At 43.9% G+C, this 22,419-nt stretch overlaps 1 protein-coding gene across 3 annotated transcripts in view; it reads left to right on the plus strand.

The window, feature by feature from the left end:
• ARHGAP17 (Rho GTPase activating protein 17) overlaps positions 1–22,419 on the plus strand; it is a 181,583-nt gene that overhangs the window by 120,194 nt on the left and 38,970 nt on the right. For all 3 annotated transcript variants that reach the window (XM_089682415.1, XM_089682416.1, XM_089682414.1), the window contains exons 3-9: positions 13,049–13,153; positions 15,787–15,863; positions 16,362–16,473; positions 16,575–16,651; positions 18,218–18,329; positions 18,566–18,634; positions 21,512–21,593. In XM_089682415.1, the coding sequence (XP_089538541.1) occupies positions 13,049–13,153; positions 15,787–15,863; positions 16,362–16,473; positions 16,575–16,651; positions 18,218–18,329; positions 18,566–18,634; positions 21,512–21,593 (634 nt within the window). The remainder of the gene's footprint in view (positions 1–13,048; positions 13,154–15,786; positions 15,864–16,361; positions 16,474–16,574; positions 16,652–18,217; positions 18,330–18,565; positions 18,635–21,511; positions 21,594–22,419) is intronic.

The raw sequence follows: 22,419 nt of genomic DNA on the forward strand, positions 1-22,419 counted from the left end.
AGCTGCCACCAACATAATACCTCGGTGGCAGCATTATAGCCCAAATTCAGTTTATTTGCACCCCCTCACAGGACATAGGTTAAGTGACACTGGGCAACATTCACCCGGAAAGAGGACCAGCGCCAGTAGAGGACTTCAGTATAGTCTTTTTTTTATTTTTTATTTTTTTTATTTTAAAACTATTCTTGTACCTCTGAATAGTATAAAAGATTATAGGTCACCTCTAATCATTATCACGACATAAAAAAGAGCCAGCTTGTACCTTTATGTTGCTGTGGGAATCCTCGTGGTCATCAGATACCGGCATATTCGATGCCAAGGGCCATTATTTCCTGTACATATTGTGTGACTGTTGCGTCTTTCAGAGGAGTATAAAAATAGTGACTTCTACCCTGCGTACCTTCCAAAAATAAATGTGCAGGGTTCAGATATCCGAGAAAATCTGCAAACTATTTTAACCACGTCAAGATGGGAACTGCAGTGCGGTATGTTAATTTGGTAAGAAAATTTTAGCCTCCCCAAAAAAAGTTGTCCTCATTGCAGCATACGCTTTAGTGGAGGATATCTATAGTGTGTTTGCTGCAGGGGCATTTGATTGTAAGCCTTTTCTGGATAAATGATTTATTATTTGCTTTATTTATTACACATTTATATACAGCTCCGGCAATTTACGCAGACTTTTACATTTTTGGTACATTCACATCCGTCCCTGCCCTCAAGAAGCTTACAATCTAAGTTCCCTATTTCACATACCTACTTACATATACTAGGGTCAGTTTAGACAGGAGCCAATTAACCTACCAGCATGTCTTTGGAGTGTGGGAGGAAACTGGAGTACCCAGAGGAAATCTTCTCAAGCACAAACTCCATGCAGAAAGTGTCATGACTGAGGTTCATAAGATTGGCATAAGTGCTAATCACTGAGCTATTGTGCTGCTAACAATTAAATGTACTGTATGTCTACAGCTTTTGTTGGCCATACTTCTCTTTTAGGGACAGGAGTACACTTTCTTTTATTCCCCTGTGACCCAGAGTCAGCTGATGAGGCAGAGCCATTCCGGGCTCTGGAAGGATCTCGACAATATTGTCAGGATCCACCAAGGCTGCCTGTTTGACAGCTGAGAGCCAGCTGTGCCCTCCCTTTCCCTCCCGTGCCTGGAGCTCCAGTGAGCACTGGAAGAGCAAGGCAGAGAGCGGTGACTGCCATTTGCTGCTCTCCACTCCAAGCAGAGCGATCAGTGGTCATGTGATCGCTCAGTTCTCAGTTTCAAAGCTCATGGGACAGCTGCAGCATCACGCATATGCCGCAACATTGAGATGAGTGTACTTGTTTGTTTTTGTTTTTTCTACACCCCAAATTTCTCCTTTTAAGGATCCAAATGGTTATGTGAAGAGACATCTTACCCAGTTCTCATTTAGGATCCTGGCAACGTAACCTCCCCAAGTCCACAGGCTTGAATAAAACCTAAAAGCAGTCCCATCTTAAATAAAAGTGGTCACTTCATGAATCATTGGATGAAACCAGCCACACATGTTCATGTTTGTGTCTTTGGCTACATAAGATCTCACTCATACCAACCTTCATATGTTCTCAGTTGTGCTGAAGCTAAACTCCAGTTCCCATTAGGGAATATTTTCCTTGTTTCTTGTCTCTATGACATTTGTCACCAGGGCAGACAGTTCAGTAAAATGTGGTACGCTGCAATCCATTGCTTATTGTACCCGAATGCACATATACAGTGTGTTAACTCATACTGTACCAAGGTTGGAAAAAAAAAAAACCAGCGGTTCATTGAGTTCAACTAATAGAAAAGTGAGTACATAAATAGAAAACCTCCATATACAGACCATTATAACCGCAGACCAGATCAACAATTCCTGGCCTTCTTCCTTATAAATGTTATTAGCCAGTTATATGATGTGCAAGTAGGAATGCTTCCAGCTTTTTGTAAATCAGTTGAGCTGGTGGCAAGAATTAGTTATTTTGCTAGTTTATTCCACATTTTCATAGCTCTTAATGAGAAGAAGCCTTTTTCTCATTGTACCCTTTTTTTTTTTCTACAGACCTCCTACTATACTGCAGACCTACTATACAGCCCTTCAAAGTACATAATTTAGACAGCATTTCTTAGCTCCAGAAGGTAGGGGCCAGGGATCTGATGTCACACACTGCACAGCATAGAAAAGGAAGCTGAGTGTAATCTGAGATCTGAGTGGAGGGAATGGACATACCCCTTCTACACAGTCTCCTAGGGAAACGTGCACAACTGAGGCTGTCAATCACCTTCTGTGTACTGGGGGGGGGGGGAGCGGGACCACCCCCTGGCATTCTGTGGCATAACCTGTCAGAAATAAGTCATGCAGATATAAGAGGGAGGAGAGAGCAGATAGGAACCAGGTGTTTTGGATTTTGGTACACGCTATAGAGGGGATTTTTTTTCTATTTATTTATTTTTTAGTTTAGAGATTTACAACCACTTTAAACCTCAACCTCCAGAAGAAGAGTGCCCCGTTATCCCATCCAATAATCACCCTAAAGTGTCATTAAATTCAAATTCTCAACTCTACTGTGTTTCTGTATATGTCTGTGTGTGTGATTTTTTTTTTTTATTCAACTATGTATTATTAACTCCTAAATCTCACAATTTCCTTTTTCTTTTCTTTTTTTTCTTTTTTTGGCTTTTGTTATAGGGTGGCTAAGTTTGTTTTCTGCGGTCCAACTGTACATAGGAATGTAGCTACCCTCTCCTTCTCACTCCTGAAATGGGCTGTGGGATTTGTAGTGTGGTACATATGACCGCAAGTAACATGCACTTTCGTTCCAAACAAAGTGAGGGGGAAAAGGTGAGGTTCAGGAGGTGACAGAGGATGTTACAAGGAGGCAGAAAAACACAGTAAGAGGTGATTTATTGAAAAATAGATTACAGAGCCTTTAAGTCATGAATGTGTATGGACTATTTTTGAAAAATAAGGATATTGCATAGTGAAGTACACTATATTGCCAAACGTATTGGGCCAGCCCTCCAGATCATTGGATTCAGGTGTTCCAATAACCTCCATGGCCACAGGTGTATACAATCAAGCACCTAGGCATGCAGACTGCTTCTACAAACATTTGTGAAAGAATGGGTCGCTCTCAGGAGCTCAGTGACTCCAAGCGTGGTACCGTGATAGGTTGCCACCTGTGCAATAAGTCCATCCGTGACATTTCCTTGTTACTAAATATTCCACGATCAACTGTTAGTGGGATTATAACAAAGTGGAAGCAACTGGGAGAAACAGCAACTCAGCCATCAAATGAATGGCCACGTCACATGACAGAGCGGGGTCAGCTCATGCTGAAGCGCACAGTGCGCAGAAGTCACCAACTGTCTGCAGAGTCAATAGCTAAAGACCTCAATAGCTAAAACTTCATGTGGCCTTCAGATTAGCACATCAACAGTGAGTAGAGAGCTTCATGGAATGGGTTTCCATGGCCGAGCAGCTGCATCCAAGCCTGACATCACCAAGTGCAATGCAATCGGATGCCGTGGTGTAAAGTACGCCACCACTGGACTCTAGAGCAGTGGCATGATGTTCTCTGAAGTGATGAGTCACACTTCTCTATCTGGCAATCCGATGGACGTGTCTGGGTTTGGTGGTTGCCAGGAGAACAGTAGTTGCCTGACTGCATTGTGCCAAGTATAAAGTTTGGTGGAGGGGGGATTATGGTGTGGGGTTGTTTTTCAGGGGTTAGGCTTGGCCTCTTAGTTCCAGCGAAGGGAACTCTTAAGACGTCAGCATACCAAGACATTTTGGACAATTTCATGCTCCTAACTTTGTGGGAAGAGTTTGGGGATGGCCCCTTCCTGTTCCAACATGACTGCGCACCAGTGCACAAAGCAAGGTCCATAAAGACATGGATGAGCCAGTTTGGGGTGGAGGAACTTGACTGGCCTGCACAGTGTCCTGACCTCAACCTGATAGAACATCTTGGAGATGAATTGGAGCGGAGACTGCGAGCCAGGCCTTTTCATCCGACATCAGTGCCTGACCTCACAAATGCGTTTCTGGAAGAATGGTCCAACCTTCCCATAGACACCCCTCCTAAACCTTGTGGACGGCTTTCCCAGAAGAGTTGAAGCTGGTATAGCTGCAAAGGGCGGGGCCAACTCAATATTGAACCCTATGGACTAAGACTGGGGGGCCATTAAAGTTCATGTGTGTGTAAAGGCAGGCCAACCATTACTTTTGACAATATAATGCATATTGTTCATCTTTACTCCTAGATGAGCTCCTCCATGCCTCCTATCACTTTGGTTGCCCTTCTCTGCACTTTCCCCATTTCCCCAATATCCTCTTAGTGAACTGGTGCCCAAAAATGCACTGCATTCCAGATAAGGCCTTCTAATGCTTTAAACATGCATGGTGGTGTAAGCAAGCCCTAACATTTACCACTTTTGTCATGATTTGTGCAACAACATGGATCCCAATAAGGGAGAGGCTTGAAGTACACACAGGTTGTGTTTATATTCTGAAGCCTGTTACATTAGACTCCATGTACACTGGAGCGCTTTTCTACTGGAAAAAAACGCTAACTGCGGCAAAAAAAGTAATCGCAGTGCTGCATTTAGCGCTTGGACGTTTATTAATTTCAACAAGTACTCTGGCCAATGAAATGAGTAAATGCCCAAGCACTAACTGCAGTTGGCGCTTAGGCACGTTTACACGTGGTTTTGTTATGTTTAGCGGTTTTTTTTTTTTGGTCAAAATGTTCCTGTCCTGCACGTGATTCTTCTGCGTTCAGGAAAGGAATATTTAACTGGCTCTAAACTCTGCTGCTGGTAAACTGTGATGAAAGTCTGTGTGTGTATGGACACATTGGCTTTTATTGAGTTGAGTTCAGGGACTTAGGCAAGCTTTTGAACTCACGTTTATGAGAAGCACTGCACATGAGGCGTAAAACTGAAGGTTAGGCATACATTTTTGCATCCTTTCATTGGTTCAGCTTGGACCAAGGTAAGTATAGTATGTTTGTGCCACATCTGACCGATCCCCGTAGAAGCTGGAAATGCTGAATGTTGGCACCGCCACTACAATTATGGCTGCTGGCTTTCGCACTGAGCGACTGTCCTGCTGCTTAGCAAATAAAGGAAGTTGCTCACTGAGCACAAGCACCATTTAGAGAACACTTTGCATTTTCTCAATGAATGCAAAGGTTCTTTGGAGATGCATGGTGGTGACATCGCAATCTCAGACTTGTCCAATCAGAAAATGTATTGCATTCATTGAAAAAATGCAAAGCACTGTCTGAATGGCACAAGTACTGAGCGAGCCACCTCCCGTGGTTGTTATACAGCAAGGCAGCCACTTGGCACGGGACCCAGAAGCTAGCGGTGCTCACTGTATTAGTAGTGCCTCCTATATTGATTTCTGGCTTCTGCAGGTATCGGCATAGTATGGCATACATACTTACATTGGTCCAAGCTGGACGGATGTAACTATGCAAAAAACAAGCCATGCCTAAACTTCAGCTTTAAAATCCTATGACTCTGTGCACACCAACTGAAATTTAACATCAGGCAGACAACAGAAGTGTGTTCTTTCTAATGACAGGACAAAGTCAGAGCAGAGCAGGAGCGTAGACCTGCATCCTGTTTGCTGGTCTAAAGTGACAAATGGCTTCCATCATTGGATGCGGGAACGTATTTTAGACACATCACAAGGGTTAAGCAGAGCAGGGCTACATCTGGAAAAAGTTGAGACACTTCTGGACACATATGGAAATATTTAAGACTCTGAAGTATCTAAGCCCTCAGTGTACAGCAGCTAGATTTGGTAGAAGACTCTGATAGGAGCAACCACTGGTTCCTTGGGTAGAAAAGATCTTACAGGTAGACATAGAGCGAAGAGCCATGGTGTGTGGTAGGTCACCCCCGAGATGGTATCTAGTGTCAGTGACCCCAGAGGGACTGGTGTTCCCTATACAGTACAAGTTGTCACAGAGATGGGGTCCCTGCTGCCCACAGGTACGTGTACAGGATATCTGTGCACACAAGCTGTGCGAGATAGCGCTTGTTCCAGTTTAGTCCTTTCTGAATCTAGCATGCTTTCCTGTATCATTCCGAGCACTTGGCAGGTTTTGTGTCTCTTGGCACTCTGGGCCAAGTCTGAGTCACCGACCCTGGACTGAGCGCACTTCTTATCAAGTGGAGACCAGACTTCCAAAATGAACATAGAAGCTTCTAACTCATAAATGAAATGGCTTTCTTGGTCCACTGCTATGAAGGGTGCCATTTAACCAATGCACCTTGGAGCCCTAGACAAGCAGCAACCGCACTCACACAGTCTAATTCATACGTGAGCTGAACCGAAGTCTTCACCGCTCACAGGCCAGCCTGTATCCTCCTCAATTCCCTTCAGTCAGCCAGTTGTCAAGGCCTTGGAGTCCACTCTTGCTTCACTAATCCACCATCCAAATATTGGGCCACATACCGAAGACGTAAAAAAACAAAACCTCAGCGCTCAGGACTTCCTATTTACCATACAAAACCCCGTGAGATGCAGCTGTGCACAGGTACAAAGGACCAAAAACTTTTAACAATGAAAACCAGCGCAAACCCACATGATCAATTACATTACTCAGTGTAAAAAAACATAAATGTGCTAATAAAATTATATATAATAAATTATATATAAATTATGTTAATACAAAAATATATATATAAAATTATGAGTCCAGTGAAAAAACAAAGTGACAAAAAATCAGAAAAATCCCAGAAAATATATATATATATATATATATAATTAAAGTCCCGTGACAAAATAATCAAATTAATTTATAATATATTTTCCATTTGATTCTTCCGTGTTACGGATCCCTTCACCATCCACCAGTGCAGAAATCAACATTAACCGCACTCACCAGATAATGGTGAGTCACACGCCTTTCAGGATTGTTAAGGGCTCCTGGACCCCCTTTACTTGCCTGGTCCGTCGTCTGACGTCATTTCCGGTGAGTGGAGCGCACGCCGAGCGGTGCGTTCCAAGGGGCCATCTTAGTCTAAGGAGAAGAGTCTGTAGCTGAGGTCTGCCATCCTGCTGCACACTAAACTGTGGGGTCCTTATATAATCCTTATATAATCGGTGTACATGAAAAGTGGATCAATTTTGAAGAGAATCGCTGTTGTTTTGAATAAAAAGCGGGCTATATCCCGCAAAAGAATGTGAGTGGTCTGGAGAGATTAATTTAAGGAGAAGTTACTGCGGTATCACGCTATGGTCTTTTCTTCTTCCTGATTTTCCTTTGGGGGATTCGGTGAGAGGAGTAAGCAGAAGAGGTACCTAGACATGAGAGGAAACAGCACTTGGAGGTCTCAGAGAAAGTAAAGGGGGTCCAGGAGCCCTTAACAATCCTGAAAGGCGTGTGACTCACCATTATCTGGTGAGTGCGGTTAATGTTGATTTCTGCACTGGTGGATGGTGAAGGGATCCGTAACACGGAAGAATCAAATGGAAAATATATTATAAATTAATAAATATTATAAATTAATTTGATTATTTTGTCACGGGACTTTAATTATATATATATATATATATTTTCTGGGATTTTTCTGATTTTTTGTCACTTTGTTTTTTCACTGGACTCATAATTTTATATATATATTTTTGTATTAACATAATTTATATATAATTTATTATATATAATTTTATTAGCACATTTATGTTTTTTTACACTGAGTAATGTAATTGATCATGTGGGTTTGCGCTGGTTTTCATTGTTAAAAGTTTTTGGTCCACATACCGAAGACGTTTAGCTCCAGCCAAGGTTTATTGCAATGACAGCCCCCTTCTCATTCCCACCCAAAGCCATTCCCCCAACATGTTTTACCCACAGGATGGCTTAATCATGGGATCACGTACGTGAGCTGCTTTCCTGGTGAAAGACCTACCCTTGTCGCACTTCATATCCCGCAGGCTTAAACCTATATCCTATTGCAGATTTGCAACTTCCGGTTCTGGGGACAATAATGGAAGCTGCCTTTTGTTGGCCACTGAGTATGGCCGCTTGACTGGTTGTTATCCCGAACAGCCAGAAATCCTTTCATGCTTACTGATATGTCTGCCAGGCAGTCAGCAATGGCATCCTCCATTTATTAAGCAATAAAAACTGTTAGCATGAGTTAAATTGAGTCTCCATTGATAACATTTTCTAGTTTTGGGTAGAGTGGGGAAGGGCCAAGATACTGTTGGTTGCCTTTTGAAGGCATAGCGGCAGTGTCTCATTAAAAGAGCGGTATGGTTTTTTGGGCAAAAAAATCATTTATACTCACCTAGGTGGATGCAGCATCGATCCAATGTTGCATCTGTCCCCCGCCGGCTCTGCAGTGAGAACTGAGCGATCAAACACCATTGATCGCTCCGTTCTCCCCCTCCGCTCTGAGCAGACAGCCATAACTGTCAGTCTCCAGCCCTCTGCTCTGCCCCTACAGTGCTCACTGAAACGCTGGGCTGTGGAGGAGGCAGGAGGGGCTGGTCCAGGCTCTCAGTGGATTGCTAGGACCCTAATGCAGGCCATACGTGGTTTGCATTCTGAACGATTTTTGAAAATTGGTCATTTTTCACGAATTTTCCAGCATGCCCGATAAACGAAATGGGGAGAACCACGAATTTTTTACGTACGAAAATCGTTCGGAATTCGACTCGTGTATGGCCTGCATAAGACTGCAGCAGACAGAATCTGGATCAGCTTTGCATGGCAACCACTCAACGTCTGGCATTCATTTTCAAAGTTTACTTTGTACACAGGACCACCTAAGAGTAGTGCGTCCCTTCCAGTAATTTTGTGTACCTGGGAGGGACAGGTGCAGCATTCAGCCCTGCCACAGATAGCCTGTCAGTCTATAGTAGGTTGGACAGGGCTGAACACTGTACTGAGTGATACCCGCATTTAGGTCCCTATTCATTCAAGAAAAAAGGTCTACAGAATAGAAGATCTGCACACAGGACTCTACATGTACCACTAGGTACAGCATTCAGTCGCATCTAGCTATAGACACTGCTGCTGTACCTCCTGAGTGCGCTTAGACAGCAGGAGGGATGCACTCCTCTTGGATGACCCCATGCGCAAGGGGTCCTAGCTACGGCTAGAAGCTGACTGGTTAATATGCACAGCTGCTTCAGATTCCGTCTGCTTCATTTTTAGTAAATTCCCCCCCCCCCCGGTATTTTGCAGAGGCAGCAATAGAGCAACAAGCAAGGAAAGTATAGGTGGGCCATAATGTTGACTTTAAAGAGGCAATAGTATTGAATATACAAAGTGAGAATCTCTTAAAGGGCCGGTTCATGCCATGAATCACACAGGGACACGTTGTGTGTTCCCCATGCGATCCAGGTGCAGTGAGATTTCCAGACCATTCAATTGAATGGGCTGTAATTGCACCGGACCAAAAGTCGTCCATGCCCTAACTGGATCGCATGGTACTATTGCACCATGCGATTCCAAGCAGGCAAACACACTGCTTTTGCAACCTGCGTTTGGGGTGTCATTAAAGTGTTCCTAAAGCCAGGACCCTGCATTCACTATATCTGATCTCCCACAGTACACAGAACATGGAAATGCAATTATTTTAGTAAATATAAACTGCTAAATTTCTCATCAAATTTCACCTTTTTCTCATCAGCAATTAGAGCAGTTTTGTGACTTCTATCAGTGTCCAGCTGAGCATGTTAAAGCTCGTAGAAGGAGTTTTCATTCTGCTCTAGGAGTATTCAGGAAGCCTGACCTCTGTCTGGGCAGTGCTGATTGACCCTTTGCTGATCACAAGCACTCTCCCAAGAAAAGAAAAGAAAAAACCTCTCTAGCAATGCACACCAAACTGAGCATGTGCAGAGTGACTCCACACGATATGTCTTATCAGGAGATAAAAGGGGGCATTGGAAGAAGGGGAGGATCAAAGAAGACAGGATCAAACAGCTTTTTTTACATGATGCAGAGGATTAATCCTTTAGATTCCACAGAGCGTATACCAAGCATGCTTCACTGCATATACAGACTGATTTTACTGTTGTGGGTTTAGGAACACATAACACGGACACGTTTTAACTGTTGTGCGGGAAACGCTCACGGAATGCTGGTTTCTCCACACTGCATTCTGGTAGGAAATGTACCTAATCCTCCTGACCGCTTTTTATTGCGGTTTGTGTTGATGTTGGTTAGATTTATCCTCACTTTGTCCCGATGACCCTTTATGTCCCGATGACCATTTCCACCTAGATTTAAATTGAAGGAAATTCTTGAATAAAATTAGTCAAACTTTCCAGATGTCACATTTCACTGTAGGGTGGAATCTTCCTTCTAGGACAGCGAACCAGGTCTTCAACACTGCAAAGCATGCTTTTACTGTACAGAAAGTCAATACATGGGTCTAAATTGTTGTAAATTGTTCTGCCGGAGAACTTTCTTTTGAAAGCGTCAGCAGTTTGAATCTCTGGGATTAAGATGGAATTCAGCTGTGGGACTCTTTCCCCCCATGTGATCTGATGTCTGGAACTTGGAACGAAGCGCAAGTCTCCATTTTTTTCCTTGTTTGTGTTAATCTCCTCTGATTCAGAATTGGGTTCTTTTCTCTCAGTGCTTAGTTTTAGAAGGCTTCATTCATAACTTTTTCTGCAGCAGTTACAGGTTAAGTTAAAGGGATAGTTCATTTAAAACCTCAGTTTAAATGGTTACAATATGATTTGAAACTGTTAAGAATATGAAACATGGCAGACCTCGCTTTCTGAAAATGTTAGCTGCCTGGATGTCATGTCCTTCCTTTAGCTTCAATATTTTGAATCATTGATCCAGAGTAGGCATGTGTATTATTATTATTATTATACAGGATTTATATCACGCCAACAGTTTGCTCAGCACTTTACAATACAATGGGAGACAATACAGCAACAATACAGTTCAATACAAGAGGGTTAGGAGGGCCCTGCTCCTTGGAGCTTACAATCTAAGAGGGAGGGGCTAGTGATACAAAAGGTAGTAACTGTGGGGGATGGACTGGTAGGAGGAGCAGAAGATTCCATTATTAGCTGAGGGCGGGATATGCTTCCCTGAAGAGAGAGGTTTTCAGAGATCGCCTAAAAGTGAGCAGAGTAGGCGATAGTCTGATAAATTGGGGTAGAGAGTTCCAGAGGATGGGGGAAGCTCTGGAGGCAAGCATGGGAGGAGGAGACAAGGGTGCTAGAGAGCAGGAGGTCGTGCAAGGAGCGGAGAGTAGGGTTTGGGTGATATTTGGAGACAAGATTGGTGATGTAATTTGGGGCAGAGTTATATATGGCTTTATATGTTGTTATTGTTTTGAAATTTATCCGTTGGGCAATGGGAAGCCAGTGAAGGGATTGGCAGAGAGGGGTGGAGGCCAGTGGAGGGATTGGCAGAGAGGGATGGAGGACACTGAGTGGGAAGCCAGTGGAGGGATTGGCAGAGAGGGGTGGCAGATACAGAACGGTTAGTAAGGTGGATGAGTCTGGCAGCATTCATGATAGACTGAAGAGGGGATAGCCTGCGATGAGGTCGGCCAATGAGGAGGGAGTTACAATAGTCAAGGTGAGATATAACAAGGGAGTGAATAAGTTGCTTAGTAGTTTCCGTGGTTAGGAACGGGCGTATCTTGGAGATATTGCGGAGGTGAAGTCTACAAGATTTGGACAGTGATTGGATTTGGGGCTGAAAGGACAGATTGGAGTCTAGGATTACACCTAGTACCCGGGCATGAGGGTAGGGACTGATGGTTGTATTATTGGTCTTGATGGAGAAGTCAGGCGAGGGGGCACGGGCTGGAGGGAATACTAAGAGCTCAGTTCTGCAAAGATAGAGGAAGTGGAGTGACATCCATGCCGATATGTCACTTAGTAGGTTAGTAATGCGAGCGGAGACTGAAGGGATGATGAGTTCTGACTTTCCTGTTCTGCATGCCTAAACCAGATTAGAGACTTTGAGTATTAAATCTGGCCATCATGATTTGATCCATGTACGGGCAGGCTAATTGTGCCCAACTGATCCATGATCGACATGGGTACCACCAGCCTGTTGGATTTGTTTTTGACATTCGATTACTGCTGGTGGATATAGCCACTAGCAGTAACCATTGTGTTCTGCCCGCTGGGAAGGCGTCCCGTCACCACCTAAACCCACCTGCCAGCAAAACACATTAGCTCTGTGGGAGGCATTCCCCCATCAACACTGAATATGCTAATGGTGGAATCAAGCGAATGTATTTCCTTCCACCCGTGATAGAAGGTAAGATAATCACCTAATCTATGGGCTGTTTACAGCTAATGGATTGGTAAAACAACCAGGCAGCTTGCATTTTCAAAAAGAGTACTATTACACTATATGACCAAAACTGTATATACATCTGACCATCACAGCTACTATATGGCCAAAAGTATGTGGATCCCACTGCAAAGAATTGAGTTCAGGTAATTCCAGTGACGGGTATTGTTAATACTACACCATACAAAGACATTTTAGACTATTTTACACTTCCATCTTTGTTTGGGGACAGACCGTTTTTTGTTCCAGCATGGCTGTGTCCCTTTGCACAAAGTCAACTCCATAAAGACAAAGTTTGATGACTTTGGTGTGATGGAAGCCGAATGGCTCGCAGAGCTCTGACCCCAACATTACCGAATACCTTTGGTATAACTTGGAACACCAATTGTATTCCAGGTCTTCTCGTTCAACAGCAGGACCTGACCTCACAAAAGTTCTTCTAATTGAATAGGCACAAATTCCCACAGACACACTCCTAAATCTTATGGAAGAGTGAAAGCTGTTATACTCTCAAAGAATGGAGGGAGGGCAACTCCATAATAATTTGGATGATTTCGGAATTGGATGTCCAACAAGCTCAAAAAGTTGTGATGGTCCAGGGTCAACGAGCCTTTGACCATTATGGTGTCTTTCTCATGCTCAAGGTAGCACTTAGTGCGTAAAAAGTTGCCCATTTGTTCTATAGATTTTCTCAATGGTAATAGCTTATTAAAAAAATAACTATTGTCCTTTATTTTTCAGATTGAAAGAAGGCTTGACAACGTGCGGTTGGTTTGTCACAATGCCCACAAAAAGCTCCTTGGCTGTTTGCAGGGCCAGCCTGGCACTGATCCCGATAAGAGATATGTAAGTTTTTGCTCTGATTTAATGACTGCATTTAGTAACTAGAAGTGTACTGTAGAAATCAATAAAATCTCACAAACTTACATTGTTACAATGCAGAAATGACTCCACAAGTTCAGACTTGTGTAGACTAACTTGGCTTTCAAGCTTTTTACTTTAATTTGAAACAGCCAGGTCATGTCTTTTCCATTAACATAAACAGTGTAGTGTTGTTGAGCTTTAAGAGGCTGTGATTTTGTGGATGTATCATGTCCTGTTCGGATTCTTCCTGTTTCATAGGAACCACAGTTGCTTGCAAAAGCTGTTCAAGCGCAATAAACTCATGCGTTTGATTGGTGCTGCCTTCAAATACTTGTCTTCATGGGCCCCTATGCTGATTTTCAGGTTAAAGCTGAACTCCAGGCAGACGGCTGAATGCCGCTCCCACTTCTGGTCAGATGCTCTGCAGCAATCTGAGCCAGAAATTTGCCCCCCCCTTCTGCAGATTTCTGGGACACTTCACAGGTCCCAGAAAACTGCGGGACCATTCACAAAGCGCAGCACGCTTCACGCATGCACAGTAGGAAACCGGTTGTAAAAGTGCAAGGCTTCATTTCTGGTTTCCCTTACCCTAGGTTCACATCTAAGCGTTTTCTGCAGAAATGCAGTACAGTCCTTTTAACATAATTTCATGATGGACATGTTCACATCTGCGCGTTTTCACCTGGTATGTTTTTTGGAAAAGGTCAGGGACTTTTTTGAATGCAAAAAGTTACGTTTTTGGTTCTATAGACATCAATGGAAGCTCTGCAGAAAAGCATGTATTGCGTTTTTGCTACATTTTTGATGCATTTTTGATCCGTTTTGCATTTTAAACATTTTTGCATTAAATCTGCCTAGCATAAAAAAAATGGGAACAAACAGCCCCCCCCAAAACGTGTCAAAAACATAGGTGCCAAAATGCAACTCAAAACACAATACAGAAACGGCTTAAATGCAACCTACATAGGTGTGAACCTAGCCTTACTGAAGATGCTGGCACTTGTACCCAAAGTAAATTGAAGAATTAGCCCAGGTGAGGTGCTGGATCCCTAGACAGATAGGTGTCCTTTTATTAAAAGTCAGCAGCTACAGTATTTGTAGCTACGGACTTTTCATTTTTTTGGGGGGAGCCTGGAGCTCTGCTTTAAGGAAAACACATAAAAAGTGCATGAAAAGCACAGATGGACAAATGTGAACTTAGGCTTATTCCGACTACAAAAGACTATTTTAAAGCAGAGTTCCACTCACCCTGTCGAAAAATAAGTCAGCAGCTACAAAAACTGTAGCTGCTGACTTTTTAAAAAACAGCCACTCACCTGTCCCTCGGTCCCGTGGTGTGTCCCCCGCAGCCCGTTTCACTGACCGTCCTCTATTCCAGGAGGCCGGCATCTTCAGTGTGGGCACCCGACTGATAGCTTGCGGCTTCACAGCCGGGTACCCACTGTGCATGCGCAAGTAGCGCTGCGCTTCATGAATGGTCCTGTAGTCTTCTGGGACCTGTCACGTGTCCCAAAAGACTGCAGGGAGGGAGGGAGGACACACCTTCCATTTCCGATCACCTAGGCAATCGGACTGGAAGTGGGAGCGGGTACCTGTCAAATTCGGGTACCTGCTCCCCCCCCCCCCCTCCTGCCCCCCGAAGGTGCCAATCCTTAACAGGGAGCAGGGGAGCAGTCCTTAAAGCGGAACTTCCCCTTTTGGGTCCTTTAAGCGGAACTAAACTGCATCTGAGCACCACAAACCAATTGTAAAAAATGTAATTCATTTTTTAAATTTCATAGCAAACTCCCCCATCCATCTGTGTGTCCATGCTTTATTTTCCTGAGAAATCACTTTGACAAATACCTCCCTAGCCCATCTGCCTGTGACCATCTTGAATAAAAGGAGATGTTTCATGTAGCATTTATTTCCTGGGATCCATCTGCACATAGCTCAGGTAGACAGGCGGGTGTGCTTAGCTGGGAAATCCCCTCCTCCCCTCCTGAAGACTCCCGGGATGTATGACATCATTTGCTTAAGCCTGGAAACCATGAAGTAACTAAAGAAATGTAATAAAGTTTAAAGTAAGTAAACATGATATACTTTCCCATCAATTTAATAATGCTAGCAGCATAGGGATTACAATTCATCAATTTTGAGTGCGGGCCAGCTCACACTAGGAATTGCATAATTCCTGTACAATTCACATGCGTTTCAGTGCGATGTGATTTGAGCCCGTTCGTTTAGAATAGGCTCAAATCGCACTGCACCGCACCAAATGTAGTGCATGCACTACTTTTGGAAACTTACTGCAACTGGATCGCATGGTACTTCTATACTATGTGATCCGGTGCTGACAGAGATTGTTTGTGAGCTATGTTTGGGGTGTCGTTGTGTTAACATTGATACCCGCTGCAGATTGCAACTGCCATGGGTTTTGAATGCGGTGTGGGAAATGCTCACAGATCATGGGTTTTCCGCACCGTGTTTTGGTGTGAACGTGGCTTGGGAGAGTCAGGTTCCACTTTAAATCTGATTACATATTGGCTGCTAGGGTTTACTATGCATGTATTTTTGCATCCAAAGGTATGGAATGCTTTGTGTTTTTGTGATTTAACCTTGAGTATCTCTTACAGAAAAAGCTTCCTCTCATGGGATTTTCTCAGTCTATGATGGAAGGATGCACCCAGCTTAGCGATGAAACCCTTTTAGGGTCAGTTCATGCAAATTTCAGTTTTCGTTTACAAAAATCTTTTGTGTAAAAATGGTTTATAAATGATATAATTGTGCAGTTATAGCTTGGACATTAAAGTGGAATAGCATAAGATCTCGGTGATGGTTTGAGTTCAGATGGTTTGAGTTCAGTTGGCTTGGTACCAAAGTGTGAAGATACAGCTTTCCAGGACCCTACTGGGAGATTTTGCCTCATTTCCAGCCTACATGTGACAGGCAAGGCTTTTTAGCCAGTCTGATGTTACCTGCTGAACCATAGGTTCCAATGTAGAGGGAGGAGGGACACAAAAATGCTGTACAATTCAGTTTGGCTCAGCCTTACCAGAGTTCTACCGGAGAGCAGCCAAGACACGTAAGGGGAACATAACTTGCATAAACTGGAAAGAACCATTTTGCACTGAGTTCTTCTTTAGGGCAGTCTATTTCCCTCTGTCTATGTAATGAGGATATAGCATAACCAAGCTGCTCTGGTTTACAGGAAGACGTTGTGCTCATGTGCAGAGGCAGAGCAGCGGCTGGCCCAGGAGCTCTCCTACAATGAGATCCAGATTGAGAAAGACTTTCTGGAACCCCTAAACCAGCTGACTGAGGTACAACATTCATCCATTTCCTGTTGAGTCCCATTCATCTGTCTTTCTTACCATTTTTTTTGCAGTTTAGCAACCATGCACCTTTTCAATTGTCCCCACAGGTAGAAATTCCTAACATTCAGAAGCAGAGGAAGCAGCTGGCCAGGCTGGTGTTAGATTGGGATTCTGCACGAGCAAGGTGAGAAAATAAGACTCAGTGGAAGTGCTTACAACTCTGTCCTACTTCATGTGCACCTTCTTCAGAATTTTACTACTTTCTCATAATGCAGGGGTTCCTAAATATTTATGCTATGCGTTATTCCCTTTCTCACCTATTACTCTATTGGCCACTAAATGCTTTTCATATTACTTTAGCAATCTCTTCTCATTTGCAATAGTGCACAGATCCCCACCCTCTGTGCTGCCCGGAACCCTGCTCGCTGTGCTGCCCGGATCCCTGCTCGCTGTGCTGCCCGGATCCCTGCTCGCTGTGCTGCCCGGATCCCTGCTCGCTGTGCTGCCCGGATCCCTGCTCGCTGTGCTGCCCGGATCCCTGCTCGCTGTGCTGCCCGGATCCCTGCTCGCTGTGCTGCCCGGATCCCTGCTCGCTGTGCTGCCCGGATCCCTGCTCGCTGTGCTGCCCGGATCCCTGCTCGCTGTGCTGCCCGGATCCCTGCTCGCTGTGCTGCCCGGATCCCTGCTCGCTGTGCTGCCCGGATCCCTGCTCGCTGTGCTGCCCGGTTCCCTGCTCGCTGTGCTGCATAGGTCCCTGTTGTCTGTGCTGCACGAGTCCCTGCCCCCTTTCTCTGTGTTGCGCGGATCCCTGCACCCTGCTGCACAGAACCCTGCTCCCTTTCTGTGCTGATCCGATCACTACTCTGTCGTCTGCCGATTCCTGATCTGTTGATCCCTGCTCTCTGTACTGCACTGATCCACACTTTATCATATCATCTTAATGTCTTATATTACTATGCTGACTCCTCAATCATTTTTCTTTTACTACCCTGAGCCCTGGTGCTCTTGTATGATAGTGCACTGATTGTGCACTTTCCTATTGATGTATTGACATTTTCTTTCTTTTTTTTAATATTGCATCTTTCATCCCTAAGGCAGGTCATACATTATGCAAGGGTTGCAGGAAAGAAAATCACTAGATTTCCCCATCAACATAGTGTTGATGTGGGAAAGCCTCCCATGGAGCTATTGTTTTTCCTGGCAGGGGAAGCCGTCCCTCCTGGAAGCACATGGTGATTATTGCTAACGGCTATAGCCGCTGGCAATAATCACATGCTGAAAATCCGACATGCTGATTGTACCAAAGTCAGACGATGGATCAACTTTGGTACAATCAGCCTGCCCATAGATGGATCGAATCTCGGCTAGTCCTTGCTGAACCAGCCGAGATTCGATCCATCTATGGCCGGTTTTAAGCTGTTGCAGTGCACTTATACTTTCTCGTTTCAGTGAACTAAGTGGTTATGTTATATTGTACTAATCCCAACATCGTATTACTGCACTGATCCCTGCCCCCTTTTGTACACTTCCACTCTCTACTTCGCCCTTCACGATGCTTATCTCGACTCACCATTCACCCGCCTCCAGTGCAATGGTCCCTTCCCACTGCATTTATCCCTACACTTTATATAAAAATAATGAACTATATAATTATCCTGACACTCTATTCACCCGTTGTAAAATAAATGCAATGTACCATATACTGCAAACTGCTGCTCCTTAATTATTCTGCAAATTTTTGTATCCACAGGTATAACCAGACCCAAAAATCTTCCACCACGAATTTCCAGATGCAGCCTGGCAAAATGGACTCTCTGAAAGAAGAGCTGGATGAGGCAGCCAACAAAGTGGAACAATGCAAGGTGTGCGTACGGCAGAGACTGCCGGCAAGGGGTTTACTCATTAGTAACATTTATACCTTCATAAGCGTAACATTGGGTGTACAGCAGTCATTTCTGTTTGTGCTGGCAAGTCATATATGTGAATGTTTTTGGAAGAAAGGGTCAGGAGAAGGAAAGAATAGTTTCTATATACAGGAACTAAAGAGTGGTTGAACAGGACTAATAATTCAGATCGATCTTTGTCTTCCCCTCCCCAGGATCAGCTAGCAGCCGATATGTACAATTTTGTTTCCAAAGAGGGGGAGTATGGTCAGTTATTTGTCTCGGTAAGTTGGATATTTTTTCTCTTTAGACTAGGAATGGTTAAATACTGTATGTCCACATTTTTACCGCAAATGTACACACAGAATGACAATTCTTTTCATGCTGCTAAGGACCAAGGAAAAAATAAGAAGCTTTTGTGCTATGCAAGGTATACATATAAAAGTCAAAAGATACAGATGAGCACAAGATGTACAGTACCAAAAAAGCAAACCTTTTGGGCTGAATCGGGAGCACTGTGTAAAAAATACATCTACTCACATGCTTTTATATATATGCATTCATTTATGTTTGCTTTTTAAATACAAGATCATTTTCTCTCAGAGTACAGATTGCCCTGTCCAATTAAAAATATGTAGTTGTAAAAAAGATGGAGATGGTAAATTTGTAGTAGAAAACTACCTACAAACAGCTGAAAGCAGATATAGTTCATAAGAAAATAAAAAGTTAAGTTCTAGTGAGAGAGTGATTTATCTCCAGAAAAGGTTTTCCTTCCCAAGTGACTGTCTATTAAAAAAAAAAAAAAACTTAGAAAAGAAGAGGCATACTTACCTGTCCATGCCTGCATTTTGTGCTCTGGTTCTTAACCGAAGAACAACACTTTTATTATATTGCAGCTTACCAGTCCTTAGTGATATTAACCACTTGCCCTCCTGAGGATTTCCCCCCCCCCCCCTTTTTGACCAGGCCATTTGTTGCGTTATGGCACTGCGTTAGGCACTGCGTTACTTTACCTGACAATTGCTCATCATGCAACGCTGCACCCAAATAAAATTTACGTCTTTTTTTCCCCCCCCCCCACAAATTGAGCTTTCTTGGTATGTGGTATTTGATCGTCTGTGCGGTTTTTTTATTTTTTGCGCTACAAAAAAAAACTGACAATTTTGAGAAAAAAAAACAATATTTTTGACTTTTTGCTATTTAACATGTCCAGTAAAAAAAAATTTAAAAATCAAATTTCGGCATAAATTTAGGCCAAAATGCATTCTGCGACGTGTCTTTGCTAAAAAAAAAAAAAATCCCAATACGTGTAAATAAATTGGTTTACGTGAAAGTGTTAGTGTTTACAAATGGCGGTATAGATACTGGAGTTTTTTTTTATTTTTACTAGTGATGGCGGGGATCAGCAACTTATAACAGGACTGCCGCAGGCATTCTGACACTGGGGGGAATTGACTGACATCCCCAGTGACAAAAAAAAAAGCACTGACACTGTACTAATGGCACTGGGCAGAAAGGGGTTAACTGTGTGCTGGGAGTGTTTTACATAGGGGGCGGAGTCAATGTGCTTCACTGAAAGTAAACAAAACCGTTCTCCTCCCTGTCAGAGATCGTCGGAAATCACCAGGCGACGGCGAATAATCACTGGTCAGGACCCGGTGATTGACAGCTGCGGCCACAAATGGCGGTGCAGCTCGCGCGCGCGCCCCGTAGCCGGAAATGCAAAATCACTTGTATGTATACATGATTTTGCATGCCCATACCACCCTGTAGCAGTATTTCTGCTATAGGGTGGCGCGGAAGCTGTTAAAAGTAATTAAGAAAAAAAACAAACAAACATGTCATACCTACCTGCTATGTGTAATGGTTTTGCACAGAGCAGCCCCAATCCTACTCTTAGATCCCGCACTGGCGCTCCTGGCCCTCCCTTCTGCCACTTGGCAGAAGGGAGAGCCCGGAGCAGCGGCGGGGAATCTGAGAATCTGAGCAAGCTGATTGCTTTGGGGGCACCCAAGCAGGCTTGCTCCTGAACTGCTGCTTTGCATGTCCATTCACATACAGAGCTGTGTCTTCCCCCCCCCCCCTCCTCCTCATTGGCTTACAGGTTGTGATTGACAGCAGTGGGAGCCAATGACTCCCACTGCTGTCTCAGCCAGTGAGGAGAGAAAGTCCCCAAGGAGCCAAAGCTCTCGTGCACATGGCTGGGTTGCGATGGGGCTCAGGTAAGTATTGAGGGGCTGCTGCACACAGAATATTTTTTACTTTCATGCATAGAATGCAGAATGAAGGTAGAAACCTCAAGCCTTTACAACCATTTTTAAATATGGTGGCCGCATCAATTTTCTTTTTTTGTCAGGCAAAATAAATTTTTTGCAACAACAGAAAAAATACTTATAGATCTTGATATAAAACCATTATCATTCTCATTCTATCTGTATGTGAACTGCAAAACACATATCCTATGTAATGGGGAAAAAAGAGGGAGAGGGGTTTGTAGTCCAAGTCAGAAGTGCAGCCCAGGATGACAATGTGATTGCTCCATAGATGCAGTACAGTGGGTAAGCATTTTCACCCTGGGATAGGAAATGTGTTTCTAAAAAGATTGATAGGTGAAAGAGAGGAGAAAAAAAGTAAACAAATGCAGCCACCACTTCTAAGGACTGTTAAGCTGCACTATATTTCAGTTTTGTTTTTGGGGTTTGGCTATGCTGGCTCAAGGCTCCTTCGCTTCTGAGACTGGTGGGAGGCAGATGCATTGAACTCTGCTGCAGGGTGGGGAGAGAGTCTTCAGCCCCGTGTAGTCTACAAGACTCCAGACTTCCTTTTACCAATTGTCAACAAGTCTTTCTAGATATCTGTCAGCAATTTTCATGCTGGCCCTTGCCGACTGCAGTAACCCATAGCATACATATTTAATTTGCCATTGTTCTGACTTTTGTAAATTAGGAAAATGTGGTGGCTTGCTATTGGTTACTGTACATCACTGTTAGCTGTATGAAAATAAGTCCCAGCATTTATATTTCACTGATTATTTTTTCCATCACATTGGATTTTGCCATTGTCAGTTTACCATGCCATTTGCACACACATGCTCATGATGTGTCTCACCTTCCTTGTGTACTCATTGTGGCTTTGTTTTCTGTGTTGGGTTCTGTCTTCAGTTATTAGAGGCACAAGCAGATTACCATAGAAAAGCACTAGCTGTCTTAGAAAAGGCACTGCCCGAAATCCAGGCCCAGCAAGGTAATGAAATGCAAACACCCCTGGCTTTCTTGCACTGCTCCCAACTCTGACCTTGTCTTCTTACACAGTGCCTTGTGTGTGCTTCTGTCTGCAGCCTACAGGGGGCAGTGTCTAAAACCCCTTGCTGACTTCCATTTCCTGCTTAACTGTCACTCCGCAGTGTCACCACTGCTCTGCTAGTGTTCTTCTGCCAGCTTTCTGATTTTAACATAAACGCCATCTTACTGTTATAACTGTTTTATAGAATTTTTTTTTTTTATTCTTGCTGAACATATCTTTGTTAAAGGTTGTTTTTCTATAAAATGTACCCAAGTAGGGTTACTGTTCAATTTGGGGATGTCAGTGTGATCTTAAAGCAGAGCTCCATCCAAAAGGGAAGTTCCACTTTAAGGACTGCTCCCCCGCTCCCTATTAAGGATTGACACCTTTGGGGGGCGGAGGGGAGCGGGTACCCGAATTTTACAGGTACCCGCTCCCATTTCCGGTCCGATCGCCTCGTGTCCTCCCTCCTTGTAGTCTTTTGGGACACGTGACAGGTCCTAGAAGACTACAGGACCATTCATGAAGCGCAGCGGGTACCCGGCTGTGAAGCCGCAAGCTATCACATCCGGATGCCCACACTAAAATGCCGGCTTCCTGGAATACAGGATGGCCGGTGAAACGAGCTGTGGGGGGGACACCGCAGGACCAAGGGACAGGTAAGGGGCTGTTTTTTTAAAAGTCAGCAACTACAGTTTTTGTAGCTGCTGACTTTGATTTTTTGATAGGTTGAGTGGAATTCCGCTTTAAACTAACTGTACTGCACCAGATTTGGCATCTTACATCT

Source organism: Staurois parvus, unplaced genomic scaffold (genome assembly GCF_062004578.1).
Source record: "Staurois parvus isolate SC_StPar_1 unplaced genomic scaffold, SC_StPar_1.0 ptg000289l, whole genome shotgun sequence".
NCBI lineage: Eukaryota > Metazoa > Chordata > Amphibia > Anura > Ranidae > Staurois > Staurois parvus.